General features: G+C 41.0%; 2 protein-coding genes across 2 annotated transcripts; one reads left to right on the top strand and one right to left on the bottom strand.

The window, feature by feature from the left end:
• Positions 1 to 5,943: 5,943 nt before the first annotated feature.
• On the top strand, positions 5,944 to 10,893 carry LOC126567011 (uncharacterized). The gene is made up of 7 exons (XM_050223311.1): positions 5,944 to 6,804; positions 8,752 to 8,928; positions 9,014 to 9,086; positions 9,291 to 9,421; positions 9,520 to 9,660; positions 10,162 to 10,272; positions 10,345 to 10,893. Exons 1-7 carry the CDS (start codon positions 5,980 to 5,982, stop codon positions 10,891 to 10,893), a joined length of 2,007 nt encoding a protein of 668 aa, XP_050079268.1. The 5' UTR covers positions 5,944 to 5,979.
• A 2,665-nt stretch (positions 10,894 to 13,558) lies between these two features.
• On the bottom strand, positions 13,559 to 17,037 carry LOC126557797 (cytochrome P450 4C1-like). The gene is made up of 5 exons (XM_050213680.1): positions 16,820 to 17,037; positions 14,968 to 15,165; positions 14,703 to 14,888; positions 14,027 to 14,641; positions 13,559 to 13,946 (listed from the first exon to the last, which is right to left on the bottom strand). Exons 1-5 carry the CDS (start codon positions 16,989 to 16,991, stop codon positions 13,591 to 13,593), a joined length of 1,527 nt encoding a protein of 508 aa, XP_050069637.1. The 5' UTR covers positions 16,992 to 17,037; the 3' UTR covers positions 13,559 to 13,590.
• Positions 17,038 to 17,470: the final 433 nt, after the last annotated feature.

Here is a 17,470-nt window from a genome sequence, read left to right as displayed (position 1 = left end):
AAACCTGGAAATGTTTTGAATACTAATGAGGAATAGATTTTGATACGTACAACAACCAACAACTTTTGACATAAATGTATCAATTAAACTATTTTACAATTAATCTTCTGCCATTTAGCAATACGGCCAGGTCGTCAATCTTGAAATAAAAAAAAATCTTCTCACATTTAGCTAACTTTTATTTAGTTTGCTGTTTACGCCAGGCAGAACAATTTCTTATTCTTTTTTCTAAAGAAAATGTGTATGATCACAATTTAAGAACTGTACGAATTTTCTTCTTTTTCTTGGCTTAACGACCTTCTAGGTCACGCCGGCCATCGAATGGCTTACTAAACTTGCCGATGCAATGCATTTGGGGAGTCAGTCCTCACTACGGAAGGGTCTGCCCGGATGGGATTTGAAACCCGGGTCCTGTCGTTTGAAGACATGCGCCGCTGTCACCTACATCAACATGCCGCCCCAACTTCCGTTAATAAGGAATACAAATATTTCCAAAAGTTTTAGCAATACGGCCTGGCCGTCCTACAGGAATAAAACAATTCGAAAAGTTTTATTAAGTAGATTTCCATCGTTTAATATTTGGTCCTTTCAATATTTTCGTGTATATATTGTATTGCTTTAACCGAGTATGCCCGGGATAAGGCAAAGAATAAGGAGGAAATGCCTTATCAAGATGATTATAAAATTTACTCAACACAAGCGGTGTTGACAATACGGCACTGGACCGTCATTATTAATTATAAATAAAAAATATTGTATTGCTTGTTTATTTAAATTACATTTTAAACGAGCACCTGAGTTACCTGAATATCCGTAGTAAGCTTTTAACGACGATATATATTACAAGAGTCCTCTAGCGCCATCTGGTAGAAATCGCCACTGACGACTTGAAAGCATATTCACCACATCTGCCCGGTGTGGTGAAAGCTTTATATGTTGATCATGTGCCTTAAATTTACATTGATTGATGAAGCTTGAGTTACAGAAAGTTTCGTAATGTTGTAATGAATTCAAAATGTAGTAGAAATTTGAACGAAAAATTTAGAATTAAATTTTGAAGCTTTTTGCTGCAAATTACCACTGGCACTCAATTTGCAAAAGTTTTTGTTTATTCACTGAATAACGTCAAAGCTGAATAATCTAAAAACTAAGATGAGAGATCTTTCCTTCTCCCATCATTTAAATACATTTTTTTGCGGCTTCTCGGTTACATTGGCTGTTTTTAAACCGATCTACAAATATATTACACCACACAATTGAAATGAAGGTAACAACAGTCCATCGGGCATTCTGTTAGGCGACTAAATCATAAATTTGTTTGATGATTGCCTCGCAAAATTTAGATAAACCTCCAATATTCTCTAAGAACATTATTCGACTATTTAGTTAACAAAATTGTGTAGTGAAAGTCAAACGAGTTAGTGCATTATGAAATTGTTATTTTGCTTTTTTTATTAAACACAAGGAAAATAAACTTTATAACTTATCAAAACATTTCTCTTGTGTAGTGTGTCTTAAAAATTTGTTAAATTTTCCTCCAAAAAACAGAAAAACAAATCTTTTGTTGCGTTCATATTTGTCCACTCATTTCCACTGTGCGTAACGTGCTATTGTTTTGGGAGGAATCGGGCACACGCGCTGCAATACGAATACACACGACGTCCCACATCAGCCGCCGAGTCGGTGCGCGTGAAACAGCTTCTGGACACAAACACACGCCGTGCCGTTCCTATTGCTGATAATGTGAAGCCGTGTGAAGCGAAAGCAGCGATCAGCGTCACCATCGTTCGGCGCGATCGTTCCCCTTCACCATGTTCGCGCCACCACCAGCTTCCGAGGAGCGGACCGAAACCCGCCTGCGCCAAACTCGCGGTGCTTGCCCGCATCGAGTGCTATTGTTGATAGTTCAGTCTAATTCCGACCACCGATCGCGTCGAGTGTGCGTCGCGCACGTTATCGCGGTAGACTTTGTGCTTTGCATCCTCCGCCGCAGACAGTGGCCTGCGTAGCCGGTCCCGTCCGTCCCGGAGACCGTAGTTCGATGCTAGTGTTTGCGTGTGCTTTGAAAACGAATCTTATTCTACGCTGGGTGGCTGGGAGAGCTTTGCGAACGTCACACGTCGATTGATCGACGGTTGAGAACGTGAAGAGTACGAACCGCGAAACCCGTGTGCCTCGTGTCAGTCGCTAGATACTTACAAAACCGTGCAAGTTTTCGAATCTCAATTCGATCAGCCACACGAGACGTTTGTGGCAAGATTTCGATCTCGTGGGGGACACTAGCCCGTGGGACAGAGTTTTTGGAGACAAGCAGAAACTTTCACTTTTGCCTCGACGCATAAAAAAGGTTTAAAATTTTGGACGAAAGCCACGCTACCGGTTTGTTAGTTTAGTGTGACTGGTACGCTCGTTCGGTCAGTGTGAAATGGACATTAAAGTGTTTGGCGTGACTGTGATGATCTTTACGCGGCCATGTGTTGAGCCGAGAAACCCTTCAGTGTAGGTAGCAGCCGATCTCATCCACAGCATCAATGAAATGTGTTGTTTTGTTGCGTTTTTTATGCAATTAATGCACCAATCCTCCAATACCAGGCAAAAGGGTGTAGTTGTAAACATGACTGTACGCGAACCCGACGATCCCTGTTTTGTTTCCCAGACGACATGCAAAACACGGCTCTTAGACTCTCCTTCTCTTTCCATCTCTCTCTCTTTCTCTCTCGATTTCTCTCCAAGCAAAAGGTTTTAACTAAATATTTGATCTCGAGATTAGGGTGGGACTAGCGCGAAACAATATACACGGGACTGGAGATCGTAGGCTCGCCACCGTTCGGAATGCTGTTGCGCACCGGTAGTTCTCTCGTGCAAATCTACATCGCAATAGACAAGGTTTGTGTAGTTGTTGCTACAAATGCCTGGGAATGCCGTGCCAAGATTTACGAGCCCTCCTCCACCAATTGCGGATCGGAAATCGGAACATCCATTTTGTAAACTGGCGTTCCGAGTGTTCCGAGACCGAGTTTTGGTACATGCCCTCCCGATGGTGGTGAGATTATCTTTCGCACGGAGGTTGCGAAAGCGAATAAGTTTATGTGAGAAGAATATTGTAGTACAAAAAAAAACCTCACTCTTGGCGCCAGCGATACTGGGTTGTTTAAACAACGCGCTCATTATCAGTGGCGGTGGCGTTTGGTTTGGTGTAGAAATGAGGTTACGAATTTTATAAACATTCTGCTTAATACACCTGATTGAATGATAAGCCAATGGAACCAATTTCATCCTCTAGAATTCTGGAGCACTCTGTTACATTCTAAGACATTTAATGCTTTAATGAGTCCTTAATGCCTTTTAGAGGATACAATAAAAGATCTTCGTGTCAAAGAACTTGCAATGTCACAGGCCATCCACGTACGCGTCAAAAGAATCCATTTTCCAACTTGTGAAAATGTGTAGATGTTGCAAAAACCCTCAAATCTCCCCTTCGTGCAGATTGCTACACCCAGCAGCTGAGCTTAACAAAGCCCAGACGAGACAACACCTACGGGATAACCTTTACCAGTACTGTCAAGAAGCGCAACGCCACGCTTGATTCATCCCCAGACGTGTCTGGCCGGTTTATAAGTTTATGTGCGTTGGATGAAGCACTGCCATTTAGGTCCTATAGAAATGGCTTCTGCCATCATTAGAATGTTTGTGTGCTGCAGCATCATCCGTGGCATCCGCAGCACGAGTGACGATGACGAATGTTCTTCGTGCTGTTCGAGATGTGTCGTTTGATTTTAGCACATACTTCCTACTTCCAAAATGGAAATAAAAACAAGCCACATGCTTTTTTCCATTTGATAGTGGATCGTTAGATTTAGCGCGCAGTATCGTCCGTATAGAAGGGGGCGTGTGTATGGGCACATCAGGCAGACGATGTAGCCAGACGTCATCAATTAGCAATTTTCACACTCCATCACCAGCAACCCGTTTTGGCCTCAGGGAGTTGACTGTCCAGTACCATTCCCTTGGAAATCGTTGGGTCACAGACTTTGGTTTGCTGGTAACCGTATCGATTTTCGCTTTACTGCCGATGACGATGGTTTTGTTTCGGAAGCGAAAAGCTTGCGTCAAAGGGTGTTTTAAAATTCAAAATATTTCATTCGTTCTTAGCTTTGTGACGCACAGACGATCGTATGGATTAAATCAGTACGATATAACTGATGTTTTTCTTATCATGTGGTGTTCATGGTTCTGATTCATCCTTGGTAGAATAATTTTTTGTACGCAGATCGTGTGATTTTACAGTCGTAAAACCAGTCACACAGATGGAAGAGACGTATTGAATTTTGGTTAGCTTCAAATTGTCTTCTTTCATATAGTCTTGAATCTAAAGTAAGCTTGCGTGCTGCTAATGTTGGTATTTAAGTGTAGCATTACTGTACGCAATCGTACAGATCGTACTTGTACGTGCATCTGAACCGGTTGTAACCATCTCCAACGGTCGCTAATGGCGTCCCTGACGTTTCCTTATCACCACCAAGTTCAGATTCTCTCCTAAACACACTACGCACACAAAACCGTTCATCAACCAAACGACGGGAAGGGGTTAGGCGTGCGTTGGTTGGTTGAGAAATAGAAATTTATTGCCCCAGCACTTGTCGCAACGGTTACACAATAGTACGATGCTCCAAATGGAGGGCCAGTGACGGGATAGATTGAACACTGCATCAACGATGAAGCTGTACTGGAGTTGCGATATGTGGTGCAGCAACTGCAATCTGCGCTTCCTTCGTGTCTTTGGTTGGATGGTGTGACTGGAATGACGTTCGTGAAAACTGTCAGCAAGATTGTGAAAGCAAAAAGAAAAAAAAAGGTTTTAAAATGCCATTTCGCTAGAATCTACGAGCTGATGATCGTTAAGCTCACTGGCGAAAGGAATGGCAATTAGTTGATCGGTTTCGTGTATCCAATAACATCAACAATGCAATAACACTACAGAAACAACACCCTTTCACTTCGCAGGTAAAAAAGTAAAGTTTTGGGATGGACATTTTCGATAATATCCTCCCCATGAGAACAGCATTTCCGATATGCCGCCACCGTGACAGTGAGGACAACTGTGTTTTTTGCACTTTGCCTTAATCGATTATACCATTTGCGGGGTAATTTCCATGAGTTACAATAACGCAAACCTGATTACTGCATGTCTTCGCTCTGGAACCATTGATTACCCGGTTGGTGGAAGCGAATCGAACTCGTCAAAAAACGTCGCATAGTAGCGACAGGTTGAGGGAAGCCACCCATCGTTATTCAGTAGCGAGTTGTGTCGGACGATTTTATTTGCAAGCAAAACCCGTCCACGAACGTCCACCGCAACCGGTTCGTGGCATCGAACTTCCAAATATGTCCCCATAAGTACCGCAATAAATTTCCCTCGCTTTCGACCGGCCGGATACTTGCCGGTCAAAAAATGGCAACATGAGATAAAACGGCATCCAGTTTCCTGCGAGTAAGGAGCGCACGATGAAGATGAAAAGCATTTTTACCCTTACACGATCAGAGATCCTCAACGAGGTCCTGCAATTGAAGTGTTGACGGTTAAGGAAACTTGCCCGAAACGATGATGGTTGACGTGCCTCCATGAAGACAAATTAACTTCGGAAGCAGGTTGGGCTCGGTTTGGGGTTTTGGTTTTGATTGAATTTTTTTTATCCTGTCAAGAACGGGCATTGAAGAAAGCTGAAGGAAGTCAAAGAGCATGTGAGGAATATATCGAGGTAAAGAGAAAAGGGCGAGAGAGATAGGCGGGTTGCTCAATGTATTCGCATAATTTTGCCTGGTAGATTTCGTGAGGAAATGTGTATGTGTTTCATGTGCTGAAGTTTTACCAACATTTACAGTGCTCCATAGAGCATCATCAAATTTCACCGCTACGTCAGCGAAGAAAAACAAACAACTCCAAATACGTACAATTTCACCATCGAGGATTAAGAAACGATGCCTATCTGTACGCTACCGACGGTGACAATTTACGAGGACTTTGATAAGCTCAGTGCGAAGGAAGTGTACTTCACGGAGTCAGGCGATAAGGTGACGGTCAAGCTGCTTCACTTTCCTAACCTCAGCCCCGAAGAGCAGGATCATCTGAAGACCATGTCGGACAGTGGTGATGAGCATGATGGTGGAAATGGTGGATCGGCAGGAGGTGCAGGAACTTCCAGCGAATCGGTACCACGCAGTCGGAAGAAGTCCTTCACCCGGAAGCTTTCCAATGATGCGCGTAAATTTTCTGCCCTTACTAGTCGCAAAAATTCGAAGGACGCAGAACTGACCGCACAGACCAATGCTCCAATCCTTCCACCAAATCAACATACGGGAGGGCAGCATCATCACCATCACCATCACTATCACCATCACCACCACCAATACATGCAGCAGCAGAAGCCGCATCAGAACGTTGGCACGTACCATCATCAACATTATCAGCAGTCGGTACAATTGCGACAGCGAACGCAGAGTTCGTCCCACTCGCAATACCATTATCAAAATCAGCTTCCAATACTGCAACATCCGCCAGCGGATGCTGGATTTGGCGGTAAGCCAGAGCATGTGGGTGGAGGTGGCTCACTGCGATACCGGATCGGTGCAAATCGGTCACCCTCCCCGCGCCAGTCCGCCAGCCTCTGTCCGGGGTACGAGCAGTACCAGATGTCGCTGCTGGAGGTACCGATGCCACGTGATTATGGCGACGCATCGAGTGATGATTTGAGCTCCGAATGGGACTCGGACGTTCCGGACGTCCGACATGAATCTGGAGCGAAGGTAAGCTGGAAGGGTTTCGCTCGTTGAAAAAAAAAAAATGCAGCTCAACTTCAGCGAACAAAACGGTGCACGTAAAGTTGTGGACATGTATCTTGTAGGGAAATAAAACTTCGTGAGCTTTTGGTTAGTTTCATTAGAGTTGTGGCATTGAGTGTCAACTTTCGCACAAGACGGAGTAGGTCTATTTGAGCTTTTCAGATCACTTTCTATCTCGATGGCATGTGCATCGATCGTAAAGTTGGAAAAGGGTAGAGTAACTTAATGTTCTACCAATACATGTTTGTTTTGACTAACAATATCAAGGCTTCGTGGAGCGATAAGCACCAACACAAAAATTCGCGTCGTGTTGAAATTGTAGTGCTGCAGCTTCCTCCTAGCGCTTCGGAAAGGCCGCACCACACATGGATAGTGATGACTACTCAGTGCTAACCGATGTCACAGAGGCATTTTACTGTTTTGACCCGCCGAGAATAGTGTCAATAATTCATCATCAGTGAACGAGGTCATCAGATCGTATAACAAGAATCCAGCATTTAGAAGAAGCTGGATGCAAAATGACATTAACTGTAGTTTCATTTCATTCAAACACGGCAACAACAGCTGGAAGACGTAGATACGTTCCATGATACGCAAAATTGTTGCTCTCGGTTCAGATGCAGGTCACGAGCTAAGGTTTCTGTTTCGTTTGGAGAACAAAAGCCGTTGAACACGTTCAGGCACATGAAACCAGCACGTGCTGCGGTTGTAATGAAGAAAAAACGTTGAGTGCCGTATAACGAATGCCGGGGATCCCACTAACTACACACTTTAGTGGGATATAATAAACGATCGATTTAATCTAATTCACTCCAAAATGTTGTCTTCGCGATCACGTCAGACAAATGAAAGCTTTTGTCTAGTTAAATGAACTCACGATTTTCACCACACATTGGTTGGTCGCCCGGCTTCCGGTAAAGACTAACGAGCTTAATTTACGAGGGGGTGTTGAAAATCCCATCACTTCCTAATATGGCACAACGAATGAATGCGCTGACAATAATAATAATAATTGACATGACATTTGTTACGCACGACAATCTTTCTCGATTTGCGGGACGCTAAACGAACCATACAAAACGGTCCGGTCGGACACCCGGAGCGTCATCGGCGAAGAAATGTGATAGCTTTCAAGTGGTATTTACGTAAGGGTGATGCTTACGCATGTTGGGCGTTCGTAAAGCCCCGGGAGGGGTTAAGAAATTGGCGCGACAGTCAAACGTTAATAAAAATATCACACAATTGATGTGGAGTGAAACATGTTAACTAGGTTTCTCACACAGGAGTGCACCTGAGCAGCTAGCAGTGAAGGTGATTTAAATTAAAAAGCCATTTAATTTAAAGCCAAATTTAACTCTCTCATAATGTGCTTTGTACAAAAAAACGATGGAAAGCAGCGTAAAAAATAATCAATGTTAATGACGTCAACATTGGCTAGAATTGAATCTCGTGAACTCGCATATGATAGACAGAAATTTAAACCGCTGGTTGAGAAGTCATCTAATGAGTTTAGAGTTTCGCAAAAAGAAACCGGTTCCGGGTGCAATGCGTGGCCCTTCGAGAGATGCGTTGTGAGATGCCATGGGTAATCGAATACGGTGCATCTCTTATTGTTTAACGAACTGCAACGAATACTGTTCGATGCGGTTTTAAGGCGACACTGTTTTCAGAAGCGTAAAAGTGGTGTTGCTTACCACACGGTGCGGAAACAAGGACACTACTTGCGGTTTCTAATGGATGTCACTAGTTTCGCTATTGCTTGCCGTAGGCTTAGAATGTTACGTTTTTTTTCAATTTGAAATGATGTTTATAGTGAACTATTACATAAATCTACGATGGAATCGATCCGTGGCATTGATAAATGATTTAACACCTTCGTTTTCTTCTTCTTCCTTCTCTCTCGCTTGGCAGCCTTCTGGATGGCGTAAGTTACGCAACATCGTTCAGTGGACACCGTTCTTCCAGACGTACAAAAAGCAGCGCTACCCTTGGGTGCAGTTAGCTGGGCATCAGGGAAACTTCAAAGCAGGACCGGACCAAGGAACGGTGCTTAAGAAGTTATGCCCCAAAGAGGAAAAATGTTTTAAGGTAAGTGAGGAGAAGCTTTCCTAGATGATGGTGGTTATGCTAGAAATTATTGTTAATTTGTTTTCGTAATACCTTTGCTTCTTAGGTCCTGATGAAGGATGTCTTGAGACCTTATGTTCCCGAGTACAAGGGTCAGGTCAACAGTGAAGATGGAGAATGTATCCTTTTTAAAACCCTTAATACTGTGCCGAAAAAATATGAAATTTATTTAAAGATGAATTACATTAGAAAATGTCTAGCGATTTAGCAGCTTAATACATTCGGAATCGAAATTTACCCAATTTTATGGGTTTGTTTAAACACATGTTTTTACTTGTTCAAACTGTATGTTTCCTTCACGGTTCACTCTTAACGATATTTAGCGACATACATACAGCTGCAGGATTTACTCAGCGACTTCTACCAGCCGTGTGTGATGGACTGTAAAATAGGCGTTAGAACCTATCTGGAAGAGGAACTGTCGAAAGCCAAAGAGAAGCCGAAACTTCGAAAAGTATGACGACACAATTTTATCGAACTTTTATCACTATATTTACGGTCGACGGCGTGTTCGTGTACGTTCGAGTTAACATATTTCGTTTTTATTTGTAGGATATGTATGAAAAAATGATACAAATCGATCAAAACGCACCCACTGAAGAGGAGCACCGTGCTAAAGGTGTTACAAAGCCACGCTACATGGTGTGGAGGGAAACCATTTCCAGTACGTCTACGCTCGGATTTCGAATAGAGGTAAGCTAGAGTTACTCATCAATCAATCAAGCCAGTGTTTAGAGCAGTTTGGTAAAACCGTCGCACTGAACCAGGATGTGAACAGTTTTGTTTGATTCTAAGAGCTAGATGCTGTTCAGCTAGCTGATTATATCGATCTCGTTTGTTTGGAAACGCTGTATAGAATGTAGCTTATTACAGCTCGCGATGTCGCCTAATACAAACACAGAAACTGTTTGAAATCAATACGCAATTTCATATTAGACCATACAAGTAGCTAAGTGTAATAATCATAAAAGAATTTGAATGCAAAACTCGCAGATATGTTAAAGTAATAGTGTTATAACTGATCCACTCTGATCTCTCTTTAAATGCCGTATGTAATGTTACAACTGAGCAATATGGTCAGGTGCATCGTGAATAAAACATAATGGAACAACAGCACATATTATAGCTATTCGATGCTTTTAAAAAAATGCAGTGTCGAACTCGCAATTCTAATATCTTGTTTTCATTCAATAGGGTATTAAAAAGAGCGATGGAACGAGTTCAAAGGATTTCAAAACGACAAAATCGCGGGACCAAATATGTGATGCATTCCGCGAATTCACCGACGGATTTCCTCATGCAATGGTAAGTCTAGCTGGCCTCGTAAGGTGTGACAGGTCACACCTGTTATTTTAATGTTTTCTTATGGTTTTTCAGCCTAAATACATTCAACGACTAAAGGCAATCCGGGCGACGCTGGAATACTCGGAGTTTTTCAAAAGTCACGAAGTGATAGGCAGCTCCTTGCTGTTCGTTCACGATCGGCACAAGGCAAGCGTATGGCTGATTGACTTTGCCAAAACGGTCGCACTGCCGGAGACTGTGGCAATAACGCATGACAGCAAATGGAAGGTGGGCAACCACGAGGATGGATACCTGATCGGGATCAACAATCTTATCGACATCTTCAGCGAAGTGCATGATCGTCAAACAGTGCATACACTGACCGAGCGGATACCCAGGCTTTCTTTGCCAGACGACAGCAACGGTATCGACGAGGACCGGCAGCGTCACGATGGATGTAATCTGAACGATGAGATCTCACCTACCACAATGCCAACCGTCTCGGGCCGGTGTGGCGATAAAATTAACTGCGTGAACAATAACAATAATTACGACTGCAAGCCAGATGATCAGAAACTGGTGGGCAGCAACAACTCGGACAGTACAGGTCTGCGTGACTTTGTTGGATCAAATTCGACCTGATGCGGGCAGCTAACAAACGGGGCGTATGCTGCTAAACAAGGACTGAAACTCACAGCAAAGTGTCTTTGCGAAACGGAGAAATGTGTGAGAATCATTTTCCAAGGAAATTGTAGCTGGAACACAAACAACGCTTGGATTGGACGATGTTCCGTTGTCGAATTATTGTCTAAGATGCTATGGTTTGCGTGTTGAGCTCAACCGTTATCCATTGTTTGAAACTAGCGATTGCGAAATGGTTGTTTAATTTATAAAATACTACGATCAAAAACACTCTAAGCATTAGGATAGAATACTAGCGTAATTTACAGTAGATAAGGTATGACGCATTTTAATATATATCTATTACCAAAATCACCCGGGAAGTATGCATTTATTATTATTTTTATGAGATATCACGTGAAATGATTGTTGCATCTGGTAGGTAAAAACTTCTTCGTAAACCAATATACCGTGAACTAATATGTATACAAAATACACTAACGTGCATACAAAGCTACTAAAACTTTGGCCCTTTTTGTCTGAAAGTTATCGAGAATGTGACCCATTTTTTGTGTAGTCATCGATAACAATATACAATAGCATGAACAATATACAGAAGCATTATGTGTGAGATGATGTGCAAGCGATTACGCATTGTTCTATGAAGAGATTCTTATCACACAATGAGCGCAATTACATCAATGATGTAAATCATCCATGTCATAAATGTTATGAGTTAGAGATTGGTTCTACAACGCTTATTAGTGTTCTGTTTACATCTGTTGTATATGGACTAATTTTGAATAAAAAGTAAGAATTTTACAATATTATGTAATGTACATAGTCCAATATCTACAGTGTCGAACTTTACCTTTATATGAGGAGAAATTCAGAGCCTCGATATCTCTTGGTATATCACTTCTGGCTCTGTTGCTTTGTATGAGTAAACTTTTGAGTCCATGGGGTTTCGACACTAGTTTAGTCACAATAGAGCCCAAAAATCACTGTCACTGAGCTGTTCTGTGTTGGAAATAGAATGTTTCGCCAGTCAGTATTGTCTACACAGCACTTGCAATAAACCTTTTAAATGTATATAAATCAGGCATGAATTAATTTTTAAGACACGGTTGCGTTTAAATTTAAATTTAAATATATAAATTTAAATATAACTACTACATGTATGTTTTTCAATACTTCAACGCCCTTTTGGTCATATTCCTACCAAAAATTGTGTTGTATAATTTTACTTTTAAATTATAATGTTTATCAATGACTTACATTTTTAACACATTTTTCTTCAGTTTAATTTTTAATATCCCTATGCGGTGCACATAGGTGCTTCTAGTCTGAAAGATACGAAAGTTCAAAACAAGAGAATTATGCTATTTCAGTTGCAAAAAATAATAAAAAAAGAACTTTTAATATTCAAGTTGGAAGTTACCATGTGCGCGGCATAATTGACAATTCAAGCTTATGATAAAGAATTGAAATTCTAGATGCAAGCTAGTATTTGTGAAAAAAAGTCTTCTCATTGCAAGGTTATGATTTATTTGTTGGTAATATTAGCTCCTCAACACATGAAGCAATCTAGATAAAATCAAAGGAAATAAATACTACGTGCCTAGGTAAAAATTGCTCAAAGACCGAAATTAAGTTCTCATATGTGATTGATTTTGCAATCATCTGTCTCTAATGGAGCTGCAGCTACGTATTGTATAATTGAATCGTGACTAACTCTACGTCAGGTTAAGAAGGGTACCATTAACCTGGGTACGGAGTACGATATTACTGAAAAATTTCCACTACGTCTGTTTAATATTCGATAGTCTCTTTAAGATACTATAGGGTTACAAGTGCACATATTGTAAGAACTCTTATCTTTTGGGATTTCTTAGAACTAATGTAGTTTTTGACCTTGTACTGCAAATGTAAAGCACAATAACTGCATAAAACACTGTTGATGATAAGCGACATCTTATATACTATACACCACTTCATACTGCTGGGATTATCGGCAAAACGAGTCGGAAAGAATTTACTGTTACCAGTAGCATCTGGTTATTGGGGCCGGCCTGGTGGTAAAGGCAAATGCAGACACAGTTTTCGCACGTTAGGACCAAGGTACAAATTGCATCCGGCCTGTTCCCCCGTGGTGGGGACTGACTATTCAAATACATGTTATCAACAAGGCTGTTATGTTATTTGATAGCCGGGGAGTGACTAACATAAAAATAACTATACATAGCCGGCAGAAAAGTTTAAAATTGTAGTAACGGAGCTGCTACAAATGAATTATTAGCAACTTTTTCTGACAGTAAAAAACATCTTTTATTTAAAGTTATGCAACTTTCGTTTGAGTTTGTTTCAGATTATATATTAAAAAATATTGGGAACGAAAACGAAAACGGTGTGTGTGAGATATGCACCGGAAAGTCTGATTATTTATGTTTGTAATTAAGAAAAACTCAATACTTTTGCATAGTTTTTATCTTTCTCTTATGAATATTAAATAAGGACCCAGTCTAAGTAGCATACTTGAATTATTAACATTAACATTTTATCTTAGCTGTTCTGTCTATTGAAGCATTTTTTCCCGTAGACAATTAAATTCCGTATCTAAGTTCTTTTGCATGGAACATGGAATATCTTATACAATCTAATTAAGTAGAGTCTTACTGATTGAGAACTTTGAACAGTTTTCATGAGTAAGATCAATAATTACACAGGACTACAACTACGATCCTCTATCGACACAAGGCACCCGTTAGTAATTCTAAGTATGATAGCGAACTTAATAACTAGATCCTCCATCTTGAGCGTAGTTTTAAAGCGGTAGTTTCGTACGAGGTGAGCAATAAGAATCTTCATCGACAGCCAGGCGTAACGGATACCGATACAATTTCGTGGTCCTCCACTGAACGGTAGATAGGCATATGGGTGTCTTTCTGCAACCTTTTCTGGAAGGAAGTGATCGGGGTTGAATTTTTCTGCCTCTGGTCCCCAGATGGAAGGATCGCGATGTATTTGGTAGATTCCCAGTGCCACACAGCAGCCGGCAGGAATAGTGTGTTTGTCTACAAAAAAAAAGTATGATACAGTATGATAAGCTAATGCTTATACGTTGCTTCAATGAATGAATAAATTCATCCCGTACCATCCAATTTGACGTCCGCAACACATTTCCTCCCTATCAAAGGGCCCACGGGAAATAGCCGCATCGTTTCTTTGCACACCATCTCCGTGTAGACAAGATTGTTAGCATCCTCCATTGTCACTGGTTTTGTTTTGTCTGGACACACACTCATCACCTCCTGGTAAACCATCTCCTGCACCTCCGGATGCATGGCAAGCATAAGCAGCAAATTAGACATAGTAGTAGCGGTTGTATCGTGACCAGCCACAATCATGGTATCTACATGATCCTTGATGTGCTCGTCAGTTAACGAAGGATTGTTCTCTGCTAATTCGAAAAGATTTTCTGCAAAATTAAGTGCCGGTTTGCCTTCGAATGTGTCTTCCTTCGATGTAGCCTTGGTTTGCTTGGATTTTTCTTTTAAATCTTTCATTAGATCGAGCGACATGTTTCTAATGATGTTTACACAGTGGGATTCGATTTCAAAGTCCTTTGTCAGGCGATAGATTCGCTCCGGATAGCGTTCTACGTGCAGCATACGCTTGAACACTAGCGAGAAAAATGTGTCCAAGCAATGGAGATATTCATCAGCACCGTCATGTCCTTGCGTGTTGAGATCCTTACCAAAAGCAGTTCCTATGACGCAAAACAAAAAGATTTTTAAAAGTTATCCCCACATCAGATCGAATAAACGAACCAAAAATAGAGTCGATTGTACATTTGGCAATGTACAAATGTAGATCAATTTCTCCGTTTCCAACAAATTTGCGAAGGTTTTCCACCATGATGAAGTCTTTGTCATTGAATGTATCGACAAAGCTGGACAGCATCGTCGGGTTAAACGATCGGTTGAGCAGCTTCCTCTCACTTTTCCATGCGTGATCTGCGATAAAAAAAGGTTTAATTTAGGGTTTGAAATATTTTTATGTCAGATTTTGCAGAACGTTTGCAATAGCGATTACCTGGGGCAGCGAAAAGACCATTAACAATCCGGAAAAAGTTATACTGATCCATCTTATTTAGCATGTGCGGAGAATTCATGACCGTTTGGAAGTAATCGGGATTGTCCTTGATGCCAACTACCAGTTGTGGTCCCATCCAAATGCCGATTGGAGACTTATATCTGGGAGCATATCGGTCCAATACTTGCAAAATGTCTTCTGCAATTATCGCAAAAATGAAATGAATTTGAATTTATTTCTTTTATCTTTTCTAGGCATAAACGTGTTTGTGTTGCTGAACGTAATCAGTTATATTTTTCATTACTGGAAAATTACAGGCACAACAATGTAAGGTTGGGAAAATGTAGTCATTTTTCCTTGCGCAATGTAGCATAAACATTGCTTTGAATTTCAAAGAATTTTTCCTCCTGTTTGCACCCGTAGGCAATCTCAAGGACGAGGATGAGGTCGGTGTAATCCACGGAAAAGTGTCAGAATATTTAACATTTATGGCTTTTAGCAGATGACAGCTCCTGGCTTTGATCGTGGCGCTTCTGTTTCTGATGACCGCTGCAGCAATTTTTTACAATGGAACACAATGGAGGTATTTCTTTGACAAAATTCTTAGCTATGTTTAGTAACACACAAAAGATCCTTATCCTCCTCAAATAAATAAATTTTCTATTTTAACTTTCCAGTTGCTAAGAATACAGCCGTGCCGTTTTTATTATACAAAAAATAGCTTGCCTAGACCCATTCCCATTTCGTTTGTGTGGCTCCTTACTTAACGGTCAATAAATTTCATTGCATTTATGGAAAAATAATGCTAGGGTTGTACAAACAGATAATTTATTCTCAATTGTAATGCAACGAAAGTATGTTTGTCACTGCAAACAAGTGATATGAAACTTCCTACATTTGATCATATAATAGCAAAAATTGTAAAAGGAAGAATTAAAGGTACGATTAATCAAAAAACGATTTTTATCACATTTCACCTTTCACCAGGAAAAGAAAATACCCTTAAAGGCTTTAGGCTGAGCCTAAGAATGCAAATATTGTGTCCAATCGTACTATGATTTTTATTTATTTATTTATTTATTTATTTACAATTGAATATGACGGTCCAGTGCCGTATTGTCAACACCACTTGTGTTGAAGTACTATGATTTTTCTTAACATGGTTTTTTTGTCTGTTTGGTTTGATTTCTTCAATAATTCTTTTGGAGAATCAAAAATTCCCTCCAGTGGTTGATTGAAACAATACATAATAAACCATCTGCATAAACATTGACACGCCGCAACATATTGCAGCAAGACTGGTGTTCCAGAATTTAAATACCCGATTATTTAGATTTTATATAAAGTGATATCGAGAATTCATTTGACCCCTCAACAGACTTGTCATTTTGTAAAAATGGTTCAAAAATATTAGGCAAAGCAGTACAAAAACACTCTGCTTGCCCGAGACATTCTCGGGCAAAACTGTGAAGGGGTTAATATAGGAACTTTTTTATACATATCGTAAAAACAAATAATCTCACTACCATGGTTTTACATTAATGTTAACAACCAGAGGTTGTAGTTTTTGAGGTAACTGTTTTTTTAAATTATAGATATTAACGTTTTGGCTGTAATTTTAGGTAATTTTTGTAAGTTTTCCAAATTAATTTATTTTATTTTCAAAGTAATTTAAACTCATTTTACTGTTTGAAGGGACCAATTTTCTAGTATCAAGCATAAATCTCTCAGAAACCACCTTTTTAACTATATTAACCTCAACACGATTCACATACGGACTTTCAAACGCACACATGTACACGTTATTTTGCATTACTTTGTATAATTATGGTTGCTAATACGAATCACACACCTCCACTACTTTTCCCGAAGATTAGATACACATGACCAAGCAGCGGCAAGCACGGTGGCCCATCCATGGTTGCCGCCGCAGCATACAGTTTCCGTCGCTTCCACCGTACGCACACCAAGGCGGCCAATGCCAATGCCGCAATAATGTACAAAAGCACCAACTGCAGTGCCATATCTATGCTGCTGGTGTACCCAAAACAACCATGAACACCAATCACTTCTGGTTGAGCACGTCGCACGAACACCACCGATTAGGAACGTAGAACTATCACACTGCTGCTACTGCTGCTGCACCGATCACTGCACGCGCACGCACGCCTGTAAAGGCTCATAAAGAACTGAACCGCGTGGACGGCGACGAACCTCAATTTATAGAACCCTGAAATGGAAGGAAGCTCTCACTGCGATCCGTAGAGTGTGTGTGGTTTGCGCGACTGCGTCAGCTGATCCGATGCATTTCAATGTGATAGCATCCGGGGCGGCGGGATCCGCACACTTTTACTGGTCTGGGCCCCTTGGGCCCCTGGGATAGGCCGAACGACAATGCTACGGGCATTGAAGGCACGATTTAACAACTTAGTCGAGCAAACGCGAAATTCTATTCGCTCTGTCTCGTAGTTGGAAAGATCAAATGGGTGGGCTGTGCGCTGAT

This window comes from Anopheles maculipalpis, chromosome 2RL (assembly GCF_943734695.1).
Source record: "Anopheles maculipalpis chromosome 2RL, idAnoMacuDA_375_x, whole genome shotgun sequence".
In the NCBI taxonomy this organism is placed as follows: domain Eukaryota; kingdom Metazoa; phylum Arthropoda; class Insecta; order Diptera; family Culicidae; genus Anopheles; species Anopheles maculipalpis.
Note: the sequence above shows the minus strand (reverse complement) of the source record. Positions and strands in the feature narration are given on the sequence as shown.